The 26595-nt window shown below is 44.2% G+C and overlaps 1 protein-coding gene across 1 annotated transcript in view; it reads right to left on the minus strand.

Moving 5' to 3' along the window:
• SAMD5 (sterile alpha motif domain containing 5) overlaps positions 1-24725 on the minus strand; it is a 45937-nt gene extending 21212 nt beyond the window's left edge. The window contains exon 1 of the mRNA XM_003790261.1: positions 24261-24725. Within this exon, the coding sequence (XP_003790309.1) occupies positions 24261-24725 (465 nt within the window). The remainder of the gene's footprint in view (positions 1-24260) is intronic.
• Positions 24726-26595: the final 1870 nt, after the last annotated feature.

Consider the following 26595-nt stretch of genomic DNA (forward strand, 5'->3'; position numbering starts at 1 on the left):
GGAGACACAGAGCACACACACACCATATTGCCTCTGTTTCTCTAGCATGGAGTGCCTCCTCCTGTCAGACTGGAGAGGACTGTCTCCTGTCTACCTTCAGGATCTCATCCTGAAAGCTCCCTTGGTTTTTGAAATGCTCCCTTTGCTTGATCAAAGGCAGGTGTACCACTAAGTAGAAGGACCTCAGGGCCTACTGCCTGGATTTTTCCCGGGTTCTTTATCTAATTTTGTATTCTTTCTTTAGAGAATCCCCATAAATTTTATGAGCTTCATGCCTCATACGCCCCAAATCTGCACCTGGGCCCAGTGGATTGTTCTGGGATCCACATGCGCTGACCTTGGGTGGCACCGGCAGGCCCGCCGTCTAACCCAGCTAACTCCTGGGCAAGCCACTGTCACTTTCATTCTGCTGTAAGAGGGGGCACAGCACAGGGAGTAAAGCAGCACCTTCCCTCAAATATAGGCTCAAAAGGACATGAGTTAACTACCCAAAATTCTAGAAGTAACTATAATTAAAGTAAATTATAAATTATAGTTACTAAATTATAGTAACTATAATAAAAATGCTCTCTCAATGACATGGTCATAAACCATTCAACAACTGGCGGTCCAGCTACACAGACACATTCATAACATTATTGCACAAGAGCTGTCCAGAAAGTATCCAGCTGTGTGGTTTGAACCATGGAAACATACATACCTGGCTGGACACTTTCCGGACATTTCCCTCATCAATGTAGTCAATATCGGACTGATATGAAGTCTATGGAGCACACGATTTATAAGAAAAACTAGAGACTCTTTAATGTCCCTTACTGTAAATTCCATGTATCCATTTGAGTATCACAGAACGTTTTTTACTGATTTCCATCAAACTCTTATAGGGAAGCCAACCAACAAGTTGCAGTGACAAGTAGTAACTTCTGGCACGGATGTTGGATGATGTTTGTTGACAATGATGAGCAAAAGGAAATGGAGGTAAGTGTCCTTCTAGTGAGCATTCCATCCAGGGCAGCGCTCAGCGGGTACCTGCCAGGCCCCAGGTCTGGTGCCGGGCCCTGGGGCTGGTGAGATGGGTAAGACGTGGATGGACTTGCCCTCGCATCTTATGGAAATCAGAAGCAGGCTTAAAACACCAATTATTTTGATAATAATCTAAGATTACAATTAAATACTGTAATTTCAGGCAGGATATTATAAATGCTTACTCAAATTCAGTTCTACAATTTACATAATCATAACTGCTAATTATACTTCAGTGTAATTTCACACGTGGACTGGGCATTATTCACATAAACAAGATTAAGGAATTTTTCTAAAACATCAGAACAAAAAATTGAGTTGAGTGTTTCAGAACCTAAAAATGTCTTTATCTCTAAAATAAAAAAACAATTTTTAAACTGTTATTTTTAAGTTTAAATGCCGGGATAATTGAAATATATATTGTGGTTTCGCCATACAGAGTACTCAGACCAGAAAGGATCTACCACGGGGGAGAAAAAAGGCAGCTGTTTCATAAACAGAACCCTATTTAATGTGCTTTAGTCAAGACAGTAGTTCACAATTTTAAATAAGGCTAATTCTAAATGAAAGTAGGTCAAGTTCAGAGGTTAAGTTGGATTAACTTGGATCTGTGTTTCATGATTTTGTCATTCTCAAAATAACAGATTAAGACATCAAATAATATAAATTGCAAAGAAGAAGGCTGATTATGCAAAACGCCCAGGGCTCAGAACCTAGAACATGATTTTTCTCTGTTTGAAAACCGCTGGCCTGGTCATGCATCTCACTAATTCCTCAACTCCACCCCAAGCCACTTCGTACCCCTGCTCTCTTCCCAGGAGGCGGTGATTCTTAGCCTTTGCAGGCAATGCCCTGGTTGCAAGGTTTGCCTCTTACTGGTTGTTCTGCCTATTAATTACACAAACCTCAACAAGGACCACAAAGGCAAAAAGCAAAACCACAAACCAGCTGTGGCTGAGGGAGGAGGCAGGGATTGGGGTGGGATGGCATGTCTCCAAGATGCCAGCAGAAGGAAGGAACCGGCAGGCCCTGCAGGGCACTGCGAGCTGCTTTTCTCTGTATTCCTCAGCAGACAGGAAATGAGAACCGACGTGCCCCATCATTGGGAAAAACGCTGTCTGCACCTGGCGCCTTCACGCTGCGCACAAACCATGCTCCTCCACGGTGATGCCGACAGTAGGCCCGTGCGCCTGTGCACCTTTGCATGGTGGTAAGTTTCTGTAAGACCACAAGTCATCCCTCCTCTCATATTCATGTGTTTCCCATCTGTGTCACCTCTATTTATAGTTCAAATCTAAGGTTGTTACTGAACAGAAATCTTAAACACAGGGCCCAGTGTAAGGGTATATGGCACACCGCCTGGGTGTGAGACACAGCTGCAACAGGGACTTTCCCTAATAAATGCTAACACTCTAACCTAATCGTTTGTACCTTCGTATTAATCTGAAATTTAAAAAAAATTTTAAAGACGTTTTTCTTCACCTTCATGATAGCTTGAATTTAGTGGTTCCACTGCTAATGATTAGCATAAAACAGGAGAAGTAGTGCCCTTATCGTGGGAGGACTGAGCAGATGTCACCTTAACCAAGTGGTCAAGGTTAAAATCCTCACTCGTAGACCATGTTGTTGACCTCATGTACTGCCTTATAGATGAGAAAGAAATGTCACCTCTGTAATAGTCTAAAAACCTGTAACACCAGGGACTTGTGAGAAAAGATCAGATGAATCCAGACTGAAGGATAGTGTACAATATACCTGACCAGCACTCCCCAAAACTGCCATGGAAACAAGACAAGCTATGAGAAACCGCCATGGGCTCAAATAAAGAGACCTGAGGATGAAATACCACATGACACACATGATTTAATGCTGAAATAGAAAAAGGATGTGGTGAATTCAGAATAAAGTATATTAAATTGTACCTACGTAATTTCTTAACGTGTCTTAATGTCTTAAACTGCTCATGTAGGATGTTAACATTAAGGGCCACTAAGTGGAGGGTGCAGGGGAACTCTGCACTGTCTGCAACTTTGTAAAAAACAAAGAATTTTATATTCAAAGTAAAAAGGTTTAAAATTTTTAATTAAAAAAAAAAAATAAGCCTGAAACACCGGCAACAAATATTCCCCTTCTTACAACAAAACCTGGTTATCTGTTGGTCTGATAGGATAGTTCTGTTTGCAGATTTTTAAGCAGAGCCTAAATACCAGTATCGTCCCCACCTGCAGTAAAGACTTATCCCCCCCCCTTTATTTATTTATTTTTTGAGACAGAGTCTTAAGCTGTCACCCTGGGTAGAATGCTGTGGCTTCATAGCTCACAGCAACCTCTAACTCTTGGGCTCAAGCGATCCTCTTGCCTCAGTTTTTCTATTTTTAGTATAGATAAGTCTCACTTTTGCTCAGGCTGGTCTCGAACTCGCGAGCTCAAGCAATCCACCCGCTTTCGCCTCCCAGAGTGCTAGGATTACAGGCATGAGCCACCGCACCAGGCCAGGACTTACCCACTTTAAAGAAAAAAAGACCATATGAGAAAAAGTGCTGAAGAATCCCAATTGTATATGATATCTAAAAATGGTCCCTTAACCCATTTCTAAATCTAAGAACCCTTTCTCACTCACTTTATTCTTTTAAATACACAATGCATCATGTATATCTCAGTTACTCTATGCATGATCTATTGGGAAAACCCTGAAAAAATAATTTTAATGACAATATTTGAAAAGAGTCTTATAGTACAAAATATAAGAGCCCAACTTGTTTTTATTGGATATTTAATATATATTCTGAAATGAATATATTATAATATATAAAATATATAATAAAAGCATTATTGACAGTATTATGTAATAATGCTTTATTATATAATATATTCATTTCAAAATATTCTGAAATGAACAGTTAACTGCTGTGCTTTGAGGTGGAGATGAAGTAGGTAGAAAGTGAAAAGGATCCAAGGAAATCATCACTGTTAAGTTTATTTAGCATTGTCCCCGAGTGCTACGCTTCCCTCATGCACCTTCTGGAAGGCCTCCTATGACGCTATTCTAATGAAGCAGCGATGTCAAGTCATCCTGTCTATATCCTAGCAACACAAAGATACAGCTTATTTGCATTTATAGAAGGTGCCAAAACAATGTATACACATTTTAAGGAAGAGAAAATGAAACTGTATTGAAATTGTAATACTCCATATATACCAGTAACATCTGTTATCTAGTCTACTGTGTCTTGTATCTCTTATAAATGCTGAAGTCTAATGTGTGACTTGAGTATTCCAATTTTAATACAGCCTTTTCCTTTCTTAAAATGTGTATATAATTTTTGGCTCTCTGTCTATATCTCATAAGACAAAGTTTACACCATTAACAGAATACAATGCTCAATTCTAGAAGATAAATACACCGAAATTACACTTATGTTGGTATTCATCAAATTATTAGAGTAAGGCCAATCTATGGGTTCTTGATTAATATTGGGGTATAAACAATAAACAGTACATTTTATTTGATAAGTTTAAGAACAGCATTTATTATATATGTGTATTTTTTTTTGAGACAGAGTCTTACTTTGTTGCCCCTGGTAGAGTGCTGTGGTATCACAGCTCATGGCAACCTCATGGCAACCTCATGGCAATTCTCTTGCCTCAGCCTCCCAGCTCCCAAGTAGCTGGGACTATAAGTGCCTGTGCAGCTATTTTTAGAGACGGTATTTTTATGCTTGCCAACCTAAGCAAAATGTTTTAATTTATATAAATATGCTACAGAGATGACTATGTCACAAACTTTTATTGCTAACGTGCCTGTGCACAGAACTACCATTTTCCTCTTTAAGAAGAGCTAACGCTGAACGTGTGCTAGATTAGCTAACGTATTACTGAGTGCTTACTATGTACTTACCACTACTTATCTGCGCTAAGTGCTTTACATACATTTTCTCACTTAATCTTCAGAACAATCCTAAGTAATAGGAAACGCTGCTTATTATCTTTGATTTATAGGTAAGGAAACCACGGCAGGGAGAGCTTAAGTGATCTGTCTGAGGTCACACAGACCACAAGTGATGACGCCGGCCCATCTGAATTAGGAGTCTGAGATTTATTTCATCAGTGGCACTGCTTAGCCCTTAGTTAGCTGGTTATTCTCTAACAAATGTGATGCAAATATGGAATGGATTTATGTTCAGCCCTTGCTAGCTGACTTTAATCTGTAGTAATACTGATTGCTCCTGGATTTGGAAGGAACTGAACTATTCAGGGAAGATCACTTTCACTAGGCAACAATCTAGTCTCATCAACTGCTGAGCAATTAACCATACAGGCTTAGATTCCAGCTCAAATTCCAACCACACCTGATGAGGACTGACTTAACTCCTGACAACATAACTTCCTAAATCAGGTGGTACAGCATGGCTGTCACTCAGTGCCATGGGTTAAACTGTAACTCCCCGAATTGAATTAATACATTGAAGCCATAACTCCCAGTATCCCAGAACATGGCTGCGTTTGGAGACAGGGCCTTTCAAGCGGAGGTCACATGGGGGGATCCCCGTACAAGGTGACTGATACACACATAGAAAGAGGGGAGTGGAACCCAGGCAAGGTGCCTATGGAGCCGACCATGTGAGGACACAGAAAGAAGGCAGTCGTGCATCAGCCCAGCAGAGAGACTTCCAAAGACACCGTGTCTGTTGACAACTTGATCTGGGAATTCTCATCTCCAGTACTGTGAGAAAAATTCTGCTGGTTAAGCCACCCAGCCTGTGCTTCTCTGTCATAGCAGTCACAGACAACAACCAGAGTCAGCAATTCCATCCACGCTCACCCCTGGCCAAAATATCCTGTGCCTGAGTCATGTGCCTTTGATTGATGAACGCAGGAAAATGACTAGATCTCCACTGGCAATGGACCAAAAGGTTTCAAACCAAAGCCTCAAAAATGGAGGTTAAGATAGGACAAACCCCAGCGGCACCTGTGGACAAAGAGATGGAGAACTCCAGAAGAGAATGGGTGAGAAATTTTAAAATGGTAACTGTATGAAGGGGCTTCCTAAAATAAACAGGGCTAGGTATCTCTCTAGGTCAAGTGTATCTGGCATAAATTCCAAACTCATTAGCACCACTGGGAAGCCCCTCACAACCCAGCCCAGGCCTGTGCTTCCTCTTACCCACCCAGTCTCTGTCCCCATCCCACCAGCGCCCACAGTGGACACTCGCCGATCTCACATTGTCTTTACTCTGAGATTTTGCTTGTGTGGTTTTATGCACGAATTCACTCAACAAAGATTTTCTGCAAGGTGCTAAACATACAGAAGTGTATAAAGTGGACAAGATCCCGGTGGTGTTCACAGTCGGTCCAGCTCCCCCAGTGCGCAGGCCCAGTCTGTACTGTGGCCCCACCTAGGGAAATCTTACCTGTTTTTCACATTTCAGTGATTCTCAAAAGAGCCTCCAAACTGTTTCCATTTCCTTCTGGCATTCACGTCGCGCTGAAATGTGATGTATACTTCCTTACATATTTATGGATGTTATTACAAATAGGTAGATTTGTGGATGTGTGTCTCTCTCCAGCTTGTAATTTCTGTTAGGCCACTTTCAAATCCCCCCCACGACACCTAACAGTGCTTTGCAAATTCTTGCTTTCAATTTATACTTGCTGAATATAAATACCAATTAATAATAATCAAGTGATATGCTAAGGGGCAATATTGAACAAAACTATGAAACTCATCAAATCTAAGCTTAACGGACTCCAGCTTTATGGTCTTTTCCTTGAAAGACAGCTGCTCCCATTCACTCTGCCCACAGTCATGCTTTTTAGCTGAATGGCAATGAGCACAGTTCATCACGTCTGAGCTGTGCCCCAGGATTCATTTCTAGCAGGCCATTCAAAGAGTGTGGTGTGTAGGTGACACTGAGTAAGTGTCAGAAGGCAGCCAGGTGTGGTCTCTGTGGTATCTCCGAGGATAACAGCCAGAAGGTTGGGCTGGTACCTGCTGCTCGTTGGAACTTAGAGATTGATGTCTCCATCGTAAAACCAGCTCGCTCTCCAGAAGGCATGCTGGCTTTCTCCGTGGTGTTTTTCTTCCAGCGTGTGAACATAGCAGCGGATTGATTCTGCTAAAGAAGCAGAATTTGTCAAGCATGTTTGGGGACATTGGCAGTACCCAGGGCTGCCCTCACACAGGCTGGCCAAGACTTCTCTCTTCATCAGACTTTGAGACACAGTTGATTTTGCTCACCTAGAAACCAACCACTGTGGCTCACGCATTAATCAAATTTGAGCTACCCTCTTTAGAAGGTTAATAGCTGTGGTTCAGGTTTGATCTTTCCATTGCCATAGATGGGAAAAGTTAGATTCATAGCGTTTGTAACCTCTGGCTACCTGTACTCCAGGCAGGCCAAATTCATGACATACTTAGCCTCCAACTCAGATCTCTTCAGGGGTCAGCCCCACCATCGCCTTCTCCCTGAAAATCTTCCTCTTTGCCCATCAGATGCCTATTCCATGGACCACATAACAGGTCCCCGCGACTAGAGATCACACTCACCACAGTCCATGCAGACCCAGGAAGTTCTTCAGGGCAAAGATTGACTTTTACTTTTTCTTAAAAAAAGAAAACCAAACTAACATCTCTAGGACATGTCCACTCCGTACCCCACACCTATTTTTCACCAACAAAGAGACAGAGAGTTGTTAGATCTTACACACCAATGATTTTAGGCAAAACTGCCCGTGGATGAAGACACCTGGTTTTCAAGTGAACTTTGCTAATGGCGGGACTCTGTGTAGGTTACTTAAGCTTTTCAAGCCTCATTTTCCTCGTATGTAAAACAAAAAATGGCAAAAAATAACCTCGTAGTTGTCATGAGAAGCGAAGGAATTAGCTTGGGAAAGCACGCCTCACAAATATAGCACCTTATCACAGCTGTTCCGATTTGGCTATTTCAAGGCTGTTTCCTTATGTATCTGAAGAGACCACCAAGAGCCGCAGGAAGCTTCTCCTAACTTCTACACATCACATTAAAAAGGGGAATGAAGATAGGAATGGAAAATAATACTTGAGCTTTCTAAACTCCATCGGGGGGTGGGGAGGGGGGCAAGGGAGGCATTCCAGCGAGCAGAGCGGTCCCCTCCAGATGTGAAGGGAAACACAAACTTATCCATAACTAATTAACATATGGTCAAGTGAAGCAGAAGTCTAATTATCACAATTAATGAAATCAAAGCACAGTGAAAAGGTTCTCAGAATAAAGCTGCAGTTCACTCTTCCAGAGGCTCTTGCTTTTGCAATTTGTCTGCTGTCAAAAAAAAAAAAAAAAAAAAAAAAAAAAAAAACCCCGTCATTCTTCTGCTTTCCCCACAAATCCCTGTTAATATCATTCAGCGTGTGCATCCCAAAACAGCCATGCTGGGGTGGGGGTGATCAAAAATATCCCACTTCCTTTCGGGGAGAAGTCTAATAGAGCTAACAGGTCCAGCCTGTGACTGCCTGAATGTTTTAATAAGCGACCCGGAGAAGAGCACAGAGCTGATCGCTATTTTGAAGGTAAGGATGTCAATCTGAGGAATCATATTAGCACAGATATAAACACACTGGCCCCAAATGCTCTGCCAAACAGTGGTGTAAACTCTCTGACTTAGAATGAGACTGCAAGAAAACTCACAGTTCATGTCAGCAAGCCCTAGAGCCAACTCTCTACCCCTCTCTATAAGAAGTAGGTCTCAAAAGAGTCAATTACTTGCGCTCTGGTTCAAGTTTAGTCTATAATGGATGCAACATGCATATCCTGAATTGTCTTCCTCCTGTACAAGCCCAAGCAAGTCAGAGTCAGTGGGTTTGTGGGATCCCAGCTGGCGACTAATCCATCCTTCCTTCAGATGCTGAAAATGCCGTGATTAGAGCACCAACCTTGGATGTAATTAACGACTTACCAAATTCTGTTTCCTTTTTCACAGTTGGGTGGAGCTACTTTGCACCTCAACCTGACCCTGTAGGAAAGAAGTCTTAAGAACTGTTTTGTGGGTTTTTTTAAATTTTTTATGTAAAATATTTTCTTTTCCTAAAGCTCATCTATAGCTTTATTACTTTTTGGCCAAGAAAATATTGCTAGTACGTAATACGGTACTCATTTTGTCAATCAACAGCTTCCCCAAGGAGTGCTTCATAATGCATGCATATACAGCTTTCCATTCCAGGTTGAGACATGGTTACTTTAAAGAGGCTGTATCTTTGCTGCATGATTGATGGCTGGCTTGGAAAGTGCTGGGTGCACCATTTCTGCAAACTCAGCTGCGTTTAGCACCTAACTGAAGTACTTTATCCAGAAATATACTATTCCTATACCCCTTTGTAAATCCTTGCTTCAGTGATCTTTTTAAAAACTCCCATCTATTTAACCTTTCAATGAATGTTTAAACATAAATCCAAGACTTGTTATAATAATGTACATTACAGAGATTTCCCATTTTATCTTTGTTACACATTGGGCTATTGTTTCTATGCAAAGCCAAAAATTCAAATTAAAATGGATGTCATTTCAATTTCCTTTATAAGGGTCGTGAGCTTGACATGGCAACTGGCAGGCAGCCCTTAACTGTATATTCTACTAAAAGTCCTGGGGTGGGAGGGGGCAGGAAGGGAGCAGATTATTGGGTTGGGGGAGGGGAGAAGAAAGTGGAAGAATGGAGGATGAAGGAGAAGAGTAAAATTCCAGAATCTGGGAAGAATTTCCTAAAGTACATTGAGAGGAAGAAAAAATACAAGCCTCTCTTTGCTTTGAAAACAGTAAGTTAATATGGATTCAAGTGAAACCCTTGTCTCCTCATAGGCTTGGCCCCTGGCTCAGTAACAACATGTCTGCACAAGCAAGGAAACCAAACCTTCACCCACAGCTATGTGGCTGTTGTCTTTTAAGCAATAAGGGACCCAGCACCCACCACCACCACGGCCTCCTACACTTGTCTAGGAGAGACCACAGAGCTATTGGCAAGAAGCCAACTGTAATGGCATCATGACAATTCCTGAAGAAGTGGTCACACAGCTGAAGGTAAATGCCCAGTAATACTCAGGACAGACAAGAAACAACGTAAAGGAATGTAGGAATCATCTGGGGGGGAGATGATTGCAAAGTCCTCATCCCATGCTTGGGCTGCTTCAAAAGACATTTCATTTGTTACTCCTCAGCTATGTAAGAATGGTTTAAAGTTAGGAAATCTGTTACTACATCACAACACTCACCCTGTTTTTTAAAAATGACTTGATTTTTTACGTTGCCAAAATACATATTTCATTGAACTAAATATTTATTATCAATAGCTTTTTTTTTTTTTTTTTTTTTTACAAATTTAGGAAAAGGATGCTTTCTTAACATCATGAAGACTATTAAACTGGAAGCCAGCGACAGGATACTAGCAAAATACTTGCGGTATTTCCATTAAAATTTGGACTGAAACAAGAATACCTAATTGTCATCATTCTCTAACACTGCTACATAAATTCTAGCCAATGCAATAAGACCAGATCAAAGAAATAAAAGCTATAATTCCTGCAAAGGATAAAATGATGTGCAATTATCTTGCATCCCAAACGAAAATAGACTTCAGATGGGTTAGAAAGTTAAATATAAAAATGAAACCAAAAACATTAATCTGAGATACAGATAAATATTAACTGGTTTTGAACTAAAGAAGAAAAACCTAAACAGAAAATGACATGCTGAACAAAATATTTTGAAGGATTATGAGAGGGAGAAAAGTTGCTGTTTGTTATTTATTTAAAGAACTTTTTTGTTGTTATGTAAGTAGCTTTCATAATTCTTAACAGAACTTAAAGAACTTTTTAAAATTATGCCAAGTATCCATGTGTCCATAGAGTAGCAAGAACATGAACTAATTTAAGATCTTCATATTGACAAAACTTTCAAATCATAAAATTATGCATACTACTCTAAGTTCTAGACATGTTTTGAGTGATTACTACGTGTCAGGTGTTATCTGAGGCCTTTTTATATACTGTTTCCTTGATGCTTCACAATATCCTTAAGAAATAATGTTATATCCATTCAATAAATGAAGTGTCTCAGGTTTTCAAAGATCAAATAACAATTCTGAGTCCAGGGCGGCGCCCTTAGCTCAGTGGGTAGGGTGCCAGCTCCATATACTGAAGGGGGTGGGTTCACACCCGGCCCTGGCCAAACTATAACAAAAAAATAGTCGGGCGTTGTGGCGGGCGCCTGTGGTCCCAGCTACTTGGGAGGCTGAAACAGAAGAATCGCCTAAGCCCAGGAGTTGGAGGTTGCTGTGAGCTGTGTGATGCCACGGCACTCTACCGAGAGTGATAAAGTGAGACTCTGTCTCTAAAAAACAAACAAACAAACAAAAACCCCACAATTCTGAGTCCATACCCTCTATATTCCACTAGTTTAAAAGAAATAGCTAAAAAATTACTAAGGGAGAATATACAAAGTTGTTTAAATTACTGGACATCCAAAAACCCCATAAAATTCTAGACTAAAGCATAAAATCTTTGCCACCTCTCAGAAACAATTGCTGATGTCCTTAATACATAAAGAGCTTTTGCAATATAACTGGAAATGGTCTAAGATCAGTAGAAAAAATAAGCAAGCAGCAAGAACAGGAAATACGTCATTGTAACATAAACAACTCTCAACAGAAACCAGTTAGCTAAGAAAAGATAATCCAAAGAATGATGAAATGTCATTTCTCATACATGACATCCTCAAATAACAAAACGTTTTAATAATTGATAATAATGTGGGGAAGAATTCAACTGAATAAGGTAACACTTAATTATGGTATTAACCTAAGACAAAATATGTCTTAGTATTTTTTTTTAATATCTTAGTATTAAAGTCATTTTTCAAGAGGAGAGGAAATAGGAAATGTTGATTAAAGGTTATGAAGTTTCAGTCAGACAACATGACTAAGTTCTGGGAATCTATTCCCCAGCACGGAGACTATGGTTAATAATAATGTGTTACGTACTTGAAAAGTGCTAAGAGATTAAATCTTAAATGTTCTCATCCCCGAAACATAAATATGTGAGGTGATGAATAATTAGTTTGATTTAATCATTTTGCAATGTATGTATCAAAACATTACACTATATACTATAAATATATACACTTTTGAATTTGTCAATTATAACTGAATAAAGCTAGAGAAAAATTGTTTTTCAAATGACATCTGCTAACACAAGAATAGCATTACCTTGAACCATACGGAGCATAGTCCCAGTTTCTTGGATCGATACAAAATAATCTCACACATAAATGATTTTTAAAGTAGTATAATGTTAGAAATTGTAATACAGAACATTTAAATTTACTTATCAATCTGCTTCCCTATTCTCCAACTTGTCTCAATTCAGCGTATTTGCTTTCCAACTGAAATATTTTTAAAATTTTGTTATAAACATAATGATTTATTCACTATCAGTAAGAACATTTTTAATCCACAAAGTTCTTTTAGAATTTACAAAGCAACCTCGTAAGTTTTCTGTCATTTAATTCAGACACAAACTCTGTGAGATGGACTTTGGCATCACTTTATAGAAGAAAAGACTTCTCCAACTAAAATGATCACCGTTCTTTGCATGTTGCAAGCAGAGGGCTAAGAGAAGGTTTTGCCGGAGTTGTAAGGATAACGCTAAGGGAATCCTTAAACATAAAACGTTTCATATGGACAGGTCCTACCCACAGTTTTCAATGTCATTGTTAAAACATTGCCCCTGAAGAATCTTTTGTTGTGGCTAAATTCTAATTGCTGCATCTACTGTTGAGTTTTAGCAGCCTGTGCACAGCTGCAAATTAGGCCTTTTTAGCACTTGTCTTGTAGTAAGCATTGTGTTCTGCATGGGAGTTAATGCAGGGGCTCCTCATCTGCAGATTTGGTTACAAAAGTCCTTTCTGAGAGTACGTCTGCAAAGCTGCCTCATCTACCTCATGGGACTACATATTCCTGAGTTAAATAAGGCAATGAGATTTAAAAAAAAAAAACACAACAGCACCATGAATTGTAAAACCAAACAAAACTGGACTTGCTTCAACGCTTCTTAGGTGACCACTTGGAGTTCGTATTTGTGTTGAAAACTTAGAGAAACAGTGAGAACTGCATAGTATAATACTTCAGTTTGGAAAGTGTAAATTCTATGCATTTTGTAGATGAAACAGTTCACAAAACCTGAATACTTTAAAATTGAAATGTATTTTTTTAATTTTAATTGCTTTTAAGCTAAAGAAGTAATCCAAACATGATTACTATGTATTATCATATAACTTACTTAAAATCATTTTGTTGTACCTATACAGGTGAGGTATTAATAAATGATATCCTCCACATATCAAATACAGTAGGTATATTTCTAATCTTATTATAAAGTCATATATTATATTCTAGGGGAAAAAACTCTTAAAATTTGTCAAGTCTGCTCGTTAAGACTTTGGTAAATAAAGAATACGTACCAATTATTTTTTCTCATCTCACTGACACTTTCCTAATGAAGTAGGGCTCATTTTATTTGTATTTATAACTTCATGGAAATGTAACAGTAAGATTTTAGAGAGCATCAGACCATTTATTTCAATTAAAAGCAGTAATGAAATCTCTTTAAACTATTAGATGTCACTTAGTCTTTATGTAAGACAGATTGTATGCCTAATGCTTTTGGCGTGATCCACAGCAACGGCCTTTAATAGTTATTACATTGACTGAAAATGAGGATTCCTTCCCTATTCCTCCCATGGCCTTCCTAAGGCCAAACCAGTGGTTGATCTGAAATAGTATTTTTTCATAAAACTTAGAAAATAATTGATAAAAACCTTTGACATTATACTGGCGGTAATAATTATAAGCCCTTGCTGTAGCCAAGGAGTCAATGTGGTTCCTAGTTCTTCATAATTATGAGCTTGAGATGCTATGTGCTGCCATGCTCCTGGTATACCTTTCATCACCAGGGATAATATTTTTCCAAACAACTCAGGACATCCCTGTTTATTTCAAGCACCAACCCTGATAAAGTCCATGTCACCTGACTCATCTTGCCTCAGGAAAATTCATTTTAGAACATATTCCGGGTGGGCCAGAAGCTGGTGCTTAAACATAATCTGTAAAGAACTGCATTCTTATCAATGTACATTTCTTATTTCTATCCTATTGTGCAAGGTAGGCCTGAGAACTCTAGTCCACAACCTCTAGGCTGTAAACTGGTACACGTCCGTGGCCTGTGAGGAACCAGCCACACAGCCCATGTGTGGTGGGCCAACCAGGCTTCATCTGTGTTTACAGCCGCTCCCCAGAACTTGCATCCCCATCTGAGCTCTGCCTCCTGTCAGAGGACGGTTTTGCCCGAATTGCAAGTATAATACTAAGGGAATCTTAGACACCAAACTTTTCTTATGAACATGTCCTATCCACACTCTTAAACAATGTCAGTGATAAATCATTAGATTCTCTCTTACAGAGAACCCAACTGTAAACTGCATGAGCGAGGGACCTGGTGGCCTGCTCCTAATGAGAATCTAACCAGCTCGTGATCTGATGTCCTGACATAATGCACCTGCATCATCCTAAAACCAGCCCTTCCCCCATTATCTGTGGAAAAACTATCTTCTATGAAACAGGTCCCTGATGCCAGAAAGGCTGGGGACCCCTGCCTTAGACGATAACTGAGAGCAGACAAGGTTCACGAGGGCAACCTTGATATTTCTCCCTCTGCCTTCAGCATCCTTTCGTTTCCTCACTCAAGAGCACACAGGAAAGAGTATGGGCAGCTCTGATTCCTGTAGGACGTGATAAGGCAGTGTAGAGGAGAACGCTTTCTAAGAACATTAGTATCAGCAAAGAAAAAGCTCAGAGAACACCACTGCACTTTCCAAACGTGTGATGAGCTCATCACAGGCTGCCGTTTACTGGTATTGGTGCACAGCTGACCTCACTCCTTCCACTTTGGGGCCACAGGCTCCTTTACATTAATACTTACCTGTCGGGAGAGGCCATGACAGAAATTTCCATATTTATAAACATGAATACTCACTAAGAGCACGTTTTTAAGGGTTTAAAAGTAGAAAAAGGAATACAAATATCATAAAATCTAAAAATAGTTTATAGGTCACTCCCACCCCACCCCCCAAAAAACCCCTCATTATTCTACAGATTTCATTTTCTATTTCACACGGTACTGAATGTTGTTACTCTTAAGTGCCTGATTTGATTCCAAATTACTTTAGGTATTTATCCCAAACCAGATCCACCTGGTAAGAATGAAGTCTTGCCACCACTGAAGACACTCCAAAGAGTGGTCTGGTTGTGCCAAGGTTTCTAATCTCCCAAGTGAGTGTTTTCAAGAGTACAATCTAATTTCAAATGTCTAAAGTTTGAAGTGTTTAGTTTTTAAATCATGTACATTATTGTATTCTCTTGCACATACAAATGCCTGGGAATTATTTGTATAAAAAATCTACCACTGATCTATTACCAAACAGCCCTATCATTAGGAATGAGATTCAGGCCGGGAGGCTTCTCTATTCACAGCTGGCACACAGTCACCATGATGGAGATGAGATGGCCTAGTCACAGGAGTACTTCCCATGAGCCAGGCTATTCTTCTGGCAAATGCTTTTTCTCTCTACATGTGTTAGTAAAGACCTCCAAACCCAGACTGCTTTCAACCGGCAGGGCCAGCAGTACACTTTCACTGTCCTGCCTCAGGGACACACCACTTCTCCTGCCCTAGGTCACAATTCAGTCATCCAGGAGCCTTGGTCACATTTCCTTCTACGAGACATCCGAGTTTTCCACTACACAAATGACAGTGATCAAGAGGGAGTAACTACTCTAGACTTATCAGTGAGACGTCACAAAGAGGGAAACAGATCCAACAGAAACTTAGGGGCTTCCCTCTCAGTGAAATTTTCAGGAGTCCAGTGGTTGGGGGTGTATCAAGATACCCCTTCTAAGGTGAAAAATAACTTTTTGCATGTGGCCCTTCCTGAAACCAGAAGGAAGCTCCCAGTACCTAGGGATCCTCTCTGGATTTTGCAGACATCCTATTTCTCACAGGAGTGTGCTACACCAGCCCATCTACTAAGTGACTCAAAAAGCTGCTGGTTTTGAGTGCATCCCAGAGCAGGAGAAGGCTCTGTAACAGGTCCACCTCAGGCCCAGAGATCCAGCAGGTCTGACAGTGCCTGAAGGGGCAGTGTCACAGGGATGCTTTGGGAGCCTTTGGTGGCATCACAGGTGAACAGCCTCTCAGGACATGAGAACAAGGCCCTGCCCACACCTTCCCATTGGACTCCTAGCTCCTTTGTTAAGGCATCTCGGGGCAACAGATACAAATTTCAACCTATAGGTTCATGAATGCTAGCTCTTCTCCATTCCATAACAGCCCCATGGAGTGGTCACTAACATGGTCCACTTTTCACAGAAGAGCCAAAAGTGACCTAGTAAGGAGCGGCACTGGGACTTGAAGTCTGCAGCCTGGTCCTGAGCCTGTGCTCTTAACTACGACACGATGGTTCCAGTAGGATGAAGTGCTGTGAAGGCCCTGTCCTATCCTTCCCTGTATGCATTCCCTGGGCTGCTACCACTCCCAGACAGCGCGCTTTCTTAGTTTGGGAGATGACTGCTGACTCGGATCTCAAAACAGCGCTGTTGAAGGCAAGTGTGAAGCATAGAAAGCCTGGGCGGCTGCTTGGTGTGTGACTCGGGAATGCCGACGATATCTACTAAGTCCTGACTTTTCACGGTAAGTGACTTATTGTGTTCCCTTCTAGCCCAGCCTGGACTTGCACGTCCTTCAATTCTGTGCCCTGGGTGTCTCCCTTCCTCACCCATGTCTTCTTTTTCAATGTTCTGCAAGAATCGCATTTTAATTCCCAGTTCTTTATCAATAACACATAAGGAGTAAGCAAAGCAGAACCTCTGTAAGTTGATCACCTAAGGAACTGTTACAGACTGGTCAAAACACAGACATGGTCAGTATAAGGAACTGGGCCTACTGTACCGATATGCACATGTGGTTCAGGTCTGGTCTGTGAAAATTAGGTCAACTTAAGGAGGTGGTCAAATGCAGGGAGGCAGTCAACTGGGGAGGTTCTACTGTATTTTGATTTTAAACTTCATCATTAATTATCTTTCCTTGTGTTTTAACCAGAAATGATCTTTTTAAAAAATATTGAAACAAACACAAAAGCAACACTCTTCAACCCTTGACATTTGTAGAAATGACATTCAACTATGTTTTTTTGTTTGTTTGGTGGAGGTGGTTTGCAGTTTTTGGCTAGGGCCAGCCTTGAACCCACCACCTCCAGTATATGGGACCAGCGCCCCAATCCTTGAGCCACAGGCACTGTCCAGTGACATTCAACTTTGATTCAGCATTAATATTTCTATCAGAGCATTGGGAGGAGATAGCCAGACAGCTGAGTTAAACAGTCTTACCTTTTGCATTGTTAATTTATTGTCATACGTGGGTTTCATATTTATAACAGCATCGCAAGCTCATTGCACTTAATAATGCAATGTTTGCTGCTGTACCACAATTAAATTTTCAATACTTTATAAAAAAATATTGCCTTTCAGGCACTGGGCTAGGCCCTCCACATAAACGCAGGCACTGGGGCTGTGTAGTTCCCTGCAATCCTGGTCCTAGGGCCTAGCATGTGACGTGTGCTCAGTATTTGTTAAATGAAAGGATGGTCAGCTGGGTGGATGAGGGACAGATAGAAGGATGGAGGGTGGGTGGCGGGGAGCCCACTGGTGTGGAAACTCCACAGGTGGTCACCTGGGAGGAGCAGGACAAAGCAGCACAGCAGCAGCCCCACTCATGTCTCCTCCCTCACCCTCCTCCTCTTCCCACCACGCTGCAATCAGAGACTGAAAACAGAAAAAGCCTAGAAGGATCCAGGCTGAGGATACATGAGGACATTGATGGAGTTGGAGCAAACTAAAGCTTTTCAGCTTCCAATCTGTCCCTGGTAATGTCACGAAGACTAGAGTTCTTGAAAGGAGGAATATTTATTGTCACTTTATCTTCTGCCAAGACCCAAGGCAAAACTCCAAAGGACACAAGCACATCTTTGCCAACCTCTCTCTTTTCTTTCTAAATCCATCACCCTGGTCTCACACGCAGAAGACTTCTGCTACCTCTGTCTCTCCAAATTCCTTCATCTCAGGCCATCTCTCCAGAATAGCCAAAAATAGCCTCTTACCACGGCAGTCTTGTTACTTCATTAAACTCACGCTAAGGTATGAATGAACATGAACATTCCTACAGCAATAATAATACTAATCCTAACTCAAACAATTCGAATTAGTTGATGTGGCAAGGAACAACCTTTCAGTGAAAGTCTAGAAGCCTCCTTAGCTCCCAATACTTATGCCAGGGCCTGCCGTTTAAAAGCCTTGGTGAGTCTGCTAGAAAATAAAATACCTTTGCAGCCCCGTACACTTGGCACTTGGTACAACCCCACAAGCATTGCCAAACTTCATGGGACTCAGAAAAACACTACACATGACCAGTAACCTGTAGCACAAATAGATGAATGGTGCCGTCACAGGTGTGTAATTACCTGTTGTAGACATGCTGGCATATGAGTATATGAGGCAGCGTCATAAACACCAGATGATAATAGCTAACTTTTGTATAGTAATACCATGTTCTTCTAAAACCTCTAATCCTTCCACCACCTCCCCCTTACTGGTACCAGCCGGTCTTCACCGTGAGCCCTGGAACTTCCCGATCTCTCATCCCCACGCCCTCTTTCCTCTACCATGGGCAGGTGCTCATCTTTCCCTCACAGCACCCTGGGCTGTGTCCCAACTCCTACAAGACATTGATTTCTTGGGTTGTCCCTCTCCACCTCCCTTTCTCTGGCTCCCTACAACCAACATACACAGAGCCCAGGTCCTCTCATCCTTAAACACAAATAAACCCATAACATCCTTCCACTGACCCAGTGTCCCCCCATTCCTCCAGCTGTAGCCTGAATTCTGTCTTCTTAAACTTTCCTTAGAAGTTGGGCAGTTCTCTCTGGGCCCACTCTCACTGCTCCCTTCACCCAGCCTGCTATGGTGACGGTCCTCCATGGCATGGTTGCTTCCTCTGTCACATCCAGAAATGTGACTCTTTTCTTACCCTGCCTGTCCATTATCTGGCCTCCCTGCTCCTTGAAACACCGCTGCTTCTGGTGGCTTCCAGACCACCACTCCATCTGCTCCCTACCCTCCCTCTCCATGCTCATGCTTTCCACCTATTAGGAGCTTTCTTTTCTTCTGCATATCCCTGAAAACCTGGCACTCTGCAGGGCTCCAGCCTAATCCCTTCTCCCTGTATAGCTCATTCCCACTCATGGCTGATGGCCCTCAAACCTATACCTTTTGCCCCAGGATCTCTCTGCTCCTCAGCTAAGGCAATAGCTTTATCTCCCAAACCCGCTGTTCTCTGGGGTCTCCTATTTCAGGTGAAGGCATCACAATCCTAAACCAGAAGTCTGCATGTCATCCTAATCCCTCCCCTCCCACCCTGTCATCCAGATAACCTCTGGGTTCTATTAACTCTACCTCCTAGCTCCTTTCCAAAGCACAGTACAGGCCACCAGCATCTCTCTCCTGACACAGCAACAACCTCCTAAATGTTTGCCCTGTTTCTGCTTCAGATCCGTCAATAGCTCCCTGCTGCTCCTAAGCTACACTCAGAACTTCTTACCACGATCTCAAAACCACCCAGAACCAGCCGCTACTCGGCTCTCCATCTTCTGCCACTTCCTGCAGACACTGACTTCCTCGGCATCCCTGCTGCACCTTAGCTTCCTTTCCTGGTCCTTGCACTCCTGTTCTCTCTGCCTCAAACATTTTTCCGTTTAAGACGCTTCTCTTCAGGTGAAATCTATGGAAACTTCAGTTCTCAGATCTCACGCCAGTTCCAGAAAGCTCCCTGCAAAGTGGGTTGATTGCACATTATTGTTTACTCCACTTTATCCTCCCTGCTAGTCGCTAAGTTCCCTGAGGGCAGAGCTTCTGATTCCTGCAACCACAGTAACCTGGGCCCTGCATTGATCAAGACAGAGAAGCTTGGTTAGAAACTGTGTTATCCTCATGTCACAGAGGGGAAGTCTCAGCAGTGAGGGAAGCTGCACACAGAAGAGGGACCCTTCCAACCTCATCCAAATTCACATCTTTCCAAACTCCTGCTTTTCCAAAGCTACAATTTCTTTCTTTTTTTGAAAACAAAAAGAAATTCACTTTTTACTTACAGTTCAACTCACTTATCTCTCAACCAGACAAGCTGTTACTGGAGCAAATCCTTCAATTCTTTCAGGTGATTTTTGGGGAAATTCCTCAACTCTTCTTTGTAAAACACTCACTATTCCTGCCTTGATCATCTTTGACATAATGCACTTTTAAGCCATCTAATATCCTCCCCAAAGTACAAAATCACAAGCATCAATGATGCAAATGACTGCAGAAGAGCTTGACTGCTCCACCGAGCAAAATTCCAAACACACATATTGACTATTACACATGCTGATTAGACCCAGACTGGAGAAATCAGAACGTGGATCACATGCTGAAGAAACCAGTCCCAGCACCATTCATGAAGAAACAAGGAGCATCAGAAAACAAATTCTTACATTCTCAAACCTTCTTGAATCAATTTTTATAAATGGTGAAAGGTGCAGCTCTAAGACACAACAATCAAAGCAAACAGACAACCTTCAGAGTGGGAAAGATATTTGCATGTTACGAATCTGACAAAGGTTTAATAACTAGTATCAGTAAAGAACTCAAATTAATCAACAAAAAAATAGCTTTATCCCATTTATCACTGGGCAAAAGGCATGAAACAGAACTTCTCTGAGGAAGACAGACAAATGGTTAACAAACGTGAAAAAATGCTCATGGTCCTTAATTATCAGAGAAATGCAAATCAAAACCACCCTGAGATATCACCTAACAGTAGGAAGATGAGTCCACATCAGAAAATTCCAAAGTTGCATATGCTGGCACAGATGAAGAGAGATGGCAACACTTTTACACTGTTGGTAGGACTGTAAGTTAATACAGCCTCTTTGCAAAGAAGTATGGAAATCCTCAAAGATCTCAAATTAGATCTCCCATTTGACCCTGCAATCCCACTATGAGGCATTTACCCAGAAGAAAAAAAAAATCATTTTATCGTAAGTGCCCTAGATTGTTTATCACAGCTCAATTTACAATCGCCAACACGTGGGAACCACCTAAATGCCCACCAACCCAGGACTGGATTAATGAGCTGTAGTGTATGGATAGGATAGAATACTGTTCAGCCATGAAAAGATGGTGACTTCCCATCTTTTGTATTAAGTGGATGGAGATGAAACACGTTCTTCTAAGTAAAGTATCATAAGAATGAAAAAGCAAATATCGAATGCACTCAATACTAATAGGAAGCTAGTAGATGATCTAATCCATGCCCACATAGGAGAAAAACTCATTTCAATTCAAGTTGGGGGAGGGGGAGCAAGGGAGGAGGTTTTGGGGTGCTCCCACTTAGTGGGTACAATGTAGGGGTGTATGGCATACCTTTTAGGTGTGGGACACAACTAGAAGAGAGACTCTACCTAAGAAATTCAAATATGTGATTTGGTTGTTCATACCCTTACATTAACCTTAAGAGGCAATGCACACATAAGCAACATTCAGAACAGCCAGCACGTGACCTGGTATTACACGTCTGTGTGCTGAGTTTCATGCAAATGAATTACATTTTCATTCCCATTTCAGCCTGTGTCATTCCTTCTTACCAGAAAGTCTGTGAGCTCCAGTATTTTTGGTCCCCAGTTGGAGCACCCATGAAAAAGGTCATGAAAACGCTTCTGCATCCATTTTATTCTTCCAATCAGTTCAAAGAGAATTAAATATGTACAGAAAGTAAACAGGATCCTATCTTTATTATCAAACATGATTGTCATGGGATTTTATGGAAAAAGTAAAGTTGACTGAAGTCATTCTTCACATGGAGAGTAAGTGAGCAGTACTACAATCCACGTTGATGTTTTCTTTTTCTTTTCTTTTTTTTTTTTTTTGAGACAGAGCCTCAAGCTATCCCCCTGGGTAGAGTGCCATGGCATCACAGCTCACAGCAACCTCCAACTCCTGGGCTCAAGCGAGTCTCCTGCCTCACCCTCCCAAGTAGCTGGGACTACAGGTGCCCGCCACAGCGCCTGGCCATGTTTTGGTTGCAGCCATCATTGTTGTTTGGCGGGCCCAGGCTGGGGATTCGAACCCGCCACCTTAGGTGTATGTGGCTGGCGCCTTAGCCGCTTGAGCCACAGGCGCCGAGCCACACGTTGATGTTTTCTGATAGAAATCATACTTAATGCAAATGCACTACCATCATCACTCATTGATCTAGGCAGGATCACACCTAGGCAGTCCAAAGCCTGCACTGAGATAGTTCATGTCCTTAAAGTTCTTTTTAGCTTCTAAGTCTGATATTCAGGCCTGTATATATTTTTTGGCTTCTTAAGAATCAGAAACAAGATCTGTCACTTCATGGGTACCCCTCTTACGTCCAGTGTCCTGTCCCTTCCCTCCCAGCCCCTAACACAGCACCTTCCTGAAGACCAAAGAAGCTCTCATGACACACCTTGCTCTCTGCACCTCTTTCCGGCCAGACTGGAACTGTGTCCTTAGCCCCTATGCAGGTACCCACGTTCCTCCTCCTAAGCCCAGCTTACTTCCTGGGTTGTTAGTAACAAACACCTAACTGGCTTCCACTTGTCGTGTTCAGGACCAAGTTTATACTGACACTGCAGCCTCTGCATCCACACCAGACAGACCTGAGTTTGGGGCACACATTGGTAGCACAGTGACAGCGGGTAATGGGAACATGAGTTTAATTTGAGGCAAATGTCTTTCTAGCCTGCCCTCTTTATATCCTCCTTATAAAACTAATTTATACACTCAAGCAGGTTACCTGAATGGTCTATCTTACCTGCACAATGATAGATGGATAATATTAAACCCCTTATTTCCATTGACCCTAAATATTGTCATCTAATTTTTAGAAAGCTTTCCCTGACCTTCCTTAAACCCAGTCATTCCAACCTTTACTTAAGACTATAAAATGACACTACGTGGGCCCAAGACACCCACACAACACTGAGATCATCCATATTCCTGGCTTGGGCACAGCGTTGTGTTGATTGACAGATGAGTATCTTTGCCATCGTTTTCTTCCTGGGCTTCTCTACAAGCTGATTTGCAAACTGAAGTGGTCACAGCTCATAGGCCTGTGTAGCTCCAGAGCCCCGAGGGTCACCTGTGCTGTCTACTTCTCTATCTGCGGAGTCAGGACCCTCCACTCCACAGCCACAGACACCTACGCTGAACAGACTCGGCTACAGGGCGAACTCTGGTTAGAAGCAACTTTTTCTGGCGCTTACCTAAGCTAAGGCCACTCCACATTCAGAACTTGCCGGCCGCTCCTGCAGAGAACTCTTCCCTAGGTCATTCCATATGTGGCCTGCCCTCCTCTCCCAAATCGGGTTTTCTCAGACTTTCTAGAAGGCACAGCTGTGTCTACTTCACTCATCTGGATTGGTAATGAACCAAAGTGGTGACAGCACAGTCCTCCGAAGCACTCTGAGTGGCCCTATTATGTCCCATGTCCCTGCCACCTTACTCCCTCCTGGATACTTAAGTCTGGGAACTTGTCTGAAGCGCGCTACCCCGCATTCCCCTAATTCTAGGGTACACTTCTCAAATCCGCATCCGTCTGGGAGACAGAGGGCATGATTTCCTACTCTAAGAGAGTTCACCAATTTTCCTGAGGAGTTTCTCAAAACCCAAAAAGGCAAAGAAAGAGAAAAAGAAGGCCGAAAATAATGACGGCATTAACCAATTTTCCGGCCCCCTGCAGACCCAAACACTTCTACAGAGAGAACTGGGACCTTCCCTTTGCAATCAAGAGAAGCGCGCGAGTGCAATTCCTAACAGGTGCGCCCAGGAGCGACCAGGCAGCGCGTGGGTCCCAGTTTAGAATCAACAGCTGGGTGTGGGAGCTTGTTTTACCGACCACCGGTGCCACAGGAAGAAAGGAATCAAGGCCTAATACAGAAAGAGCACAGAAAGAGTCCCAGACACCCGAGGCACCCTGGCCTCGCGGTCGTCACCGGGCATGTGCCGGCAGGCCTGGCAGGAGGGGCTGGGCCGCCGGGGCGGCACCTCCTTACCTTGCGGGAGTACGGGGGCTTGCTCAGGTGGATGCCGTCCCTGACCAGCTTATCCCTGATCATGATCTTCAGCTTCAGTTTCGGGTAGCTCACCAGCTCCCTGCTGCGCGGGGCGGGGGTCTGGCCGCGGGGGTCCCCGCGGGTGCCCTGGGCCGGGACGCCGCACGGCTCCCCCCGGCGGCCAGTGGAGAAGGCGTCGGCCGGCGGCCCGGTGGGCACTGGCTGGGGCTGCGGCTCCAGCGTGAAGTAGAGGCCGGCGGCGGCGGCGTCCTGCTCCCGCAGCCGGCGCACGGCTTCCAGGATGCGGCGGCGGTGCGCGGGCGCCAGCACCCCGATGGCGTCCAGGTCCGGATCCCCGATCTGTTTGCACACCTCCAGGTCATCGTAGCCGTTATCCACGAAGGACTCCGCGTACTGCGGGAGCTGCAGCGCTCTGAGCCACTCGTAAACTATGTTGGTGCACATGGTGGGACCGGGCACCCGCCGGCGGACACCCGAACAGCACGGGCGGCACCAGTTCCCGGAACTTTGAGTCCTCTCCTCAAAGGGGAATCGCACTAAAGTTTTCTTTCTAACGGCAAGGCTCGGGCCGGAGGCAGACAGCCATCCGGAGCAGGCTGAGGAAGGGAGAGGCGTGCAGGCAGCAGAGTGATTCCCCCAGCAGCGCGGCGCTCGCAGGCACTGGCGGCTGGGCGAGCCGCGCCGCTCGGCTCCGCGCCGCCCCTGGATGCGCCGCCGCCGCGGGGAGGGGCGCGGGCGGGGGCGGAGGCGGAGGCGGGCGGGGCCCGGGCACCCCGCGGGGTCCACCGGGGTCAGCGCCTTGCCGCGCAGCCCCGGAGTTTCCCCAGCCGGGACTGTCCCAGAGCTGGGAGCCCCATGTCGCTCTGCTCCGGCTGCTGCCGCGGGCGTCTGCACGCGCGCCCCTCGCTGGGGAGGCGACTCCGGGGCGCAGACCCGCGGCCGCCGAGCGCGCTTCGTCTTCGCAAGTGCCAGTCACTGTCGTCCTCGTAGTGGGGAGCTGGTGGCTTCTACCTGGCCCACTGGCTGCCCTGGATCGCTTTTCATATTTCTTTTAAATTCGGCTTCTCTAGCCCATGGAAGTCTCTGCGCTCACTTCTCTCTGAGCCCGCCCGGACTCCTGCCAGCCGGGCGCCCAAGGGCACGTCCCCGCCGCCCAGCCGCGCTGGGCGAGGTTGAGAGGTTCAGCGTCCCTTCTCCCTTCCCGATCCTCGTCTAATCTCCTTTCCTCGGAGCCCCAGCGCAGCCCGGAGCCCGGCGGTCTGGCTCCTTCCCTGGGCGCCGGCTCAGTGTCCGGGCTGCGGCGCTTTTGCTCGGCGGGTGGGCGCGGTGTGGGGACCGCCCGCGTCCCGCTGGCGTGCGCGTGGCCTCTCCTGGCTGCAGCGGGGCAGCGGGAAAGGCTGCTGTTCTGCTCGACTCGCCCCTCCTAGGCTCCCAGGTCTGCGAAAGTTTGGGGTGGGGTGTACTTTCTCCTCGGTCGGCGCATCCCGCCGGGTTCCCCACCCTACTCTCTGCCCGGCCCCTCGCGCTGTGCTCTCTCTCCCCCTGCCCTGCACCTTATATTCTGACCGGGCGCCCTGGGTGGCTCTGCCCCCGGGGACGCTGCGAGGCGTTCAATCCTGGAGCCCCGGAATCAGTGCAGACCCTGTCTCCGCACGCCCCTGGGCGTGTGGGAATCAATACAGCACCAAGCAGCTCCAGTTAGAACTGACGCTCAACATCTCCGCCCCTGGGCACTTTCTAGGGAGTGACAGAATCAACCGAGTTTCCCCATGGGGCTAGTGCCTGAGTAACCGCTCGAGAGTGGGGATCCGAGTGGCAGGTGGCACAGAGAGAACGCCTCGACCACATTCCTCTGCGCCTGTCCTCTTGGAAGGACCTTTGGGGCGGGTATACAGTCTCTTCTCTTTTGGCAGAGGGGCGATCCACCTCCGTACCTGAGCTGCTGCGGTACCTGACCTGCCCTGACCCTTTTTCTGAAGGAGTCCTCCATGGAGTGCCAGCCTCTTGTCTGACCTTGGGATGTGGACCAAGTAGTGATTGCAGAGTCCTTTCCCGACCTGCTGCGCGTTTGGCCTTTGGGTGGCTGGGACCACTTTCCCAAAATCAAAAGAGCTTAACACCCTCTTGGGACACGAACTCCTTAAAGAATCAGCTGACAGCTCTGGTCCTTTTGCCCAGGATAATACCCGAAGTAGAAGCACCCAAAATGTTCCTGCCGTTGGAGGGGGTTCTGGTTTCCTAAGCCCAGAGACTCTCTAATCTCAAATTAAGAACAGCTGCCCAAAAGAGCCCTAGGCTCGGAGAGGAAGGGAAG

The sequence above is a fragment of the Otolemur garnettii genome, unplaced genomic scaffold (assembly GCF_000181295.1).
Source record: "Otolemur garnettii isolate 467f Iridium unplaced genomic scaffold, OtoGar3 scaffold00042, whole genome shotgun sequence".
Taxonomy (NCBI): Eukaryota; Metazoa; Chordata; class Mammalia; order Primates; family Galagidae; genus Otolemur; species Otolemur garnettii.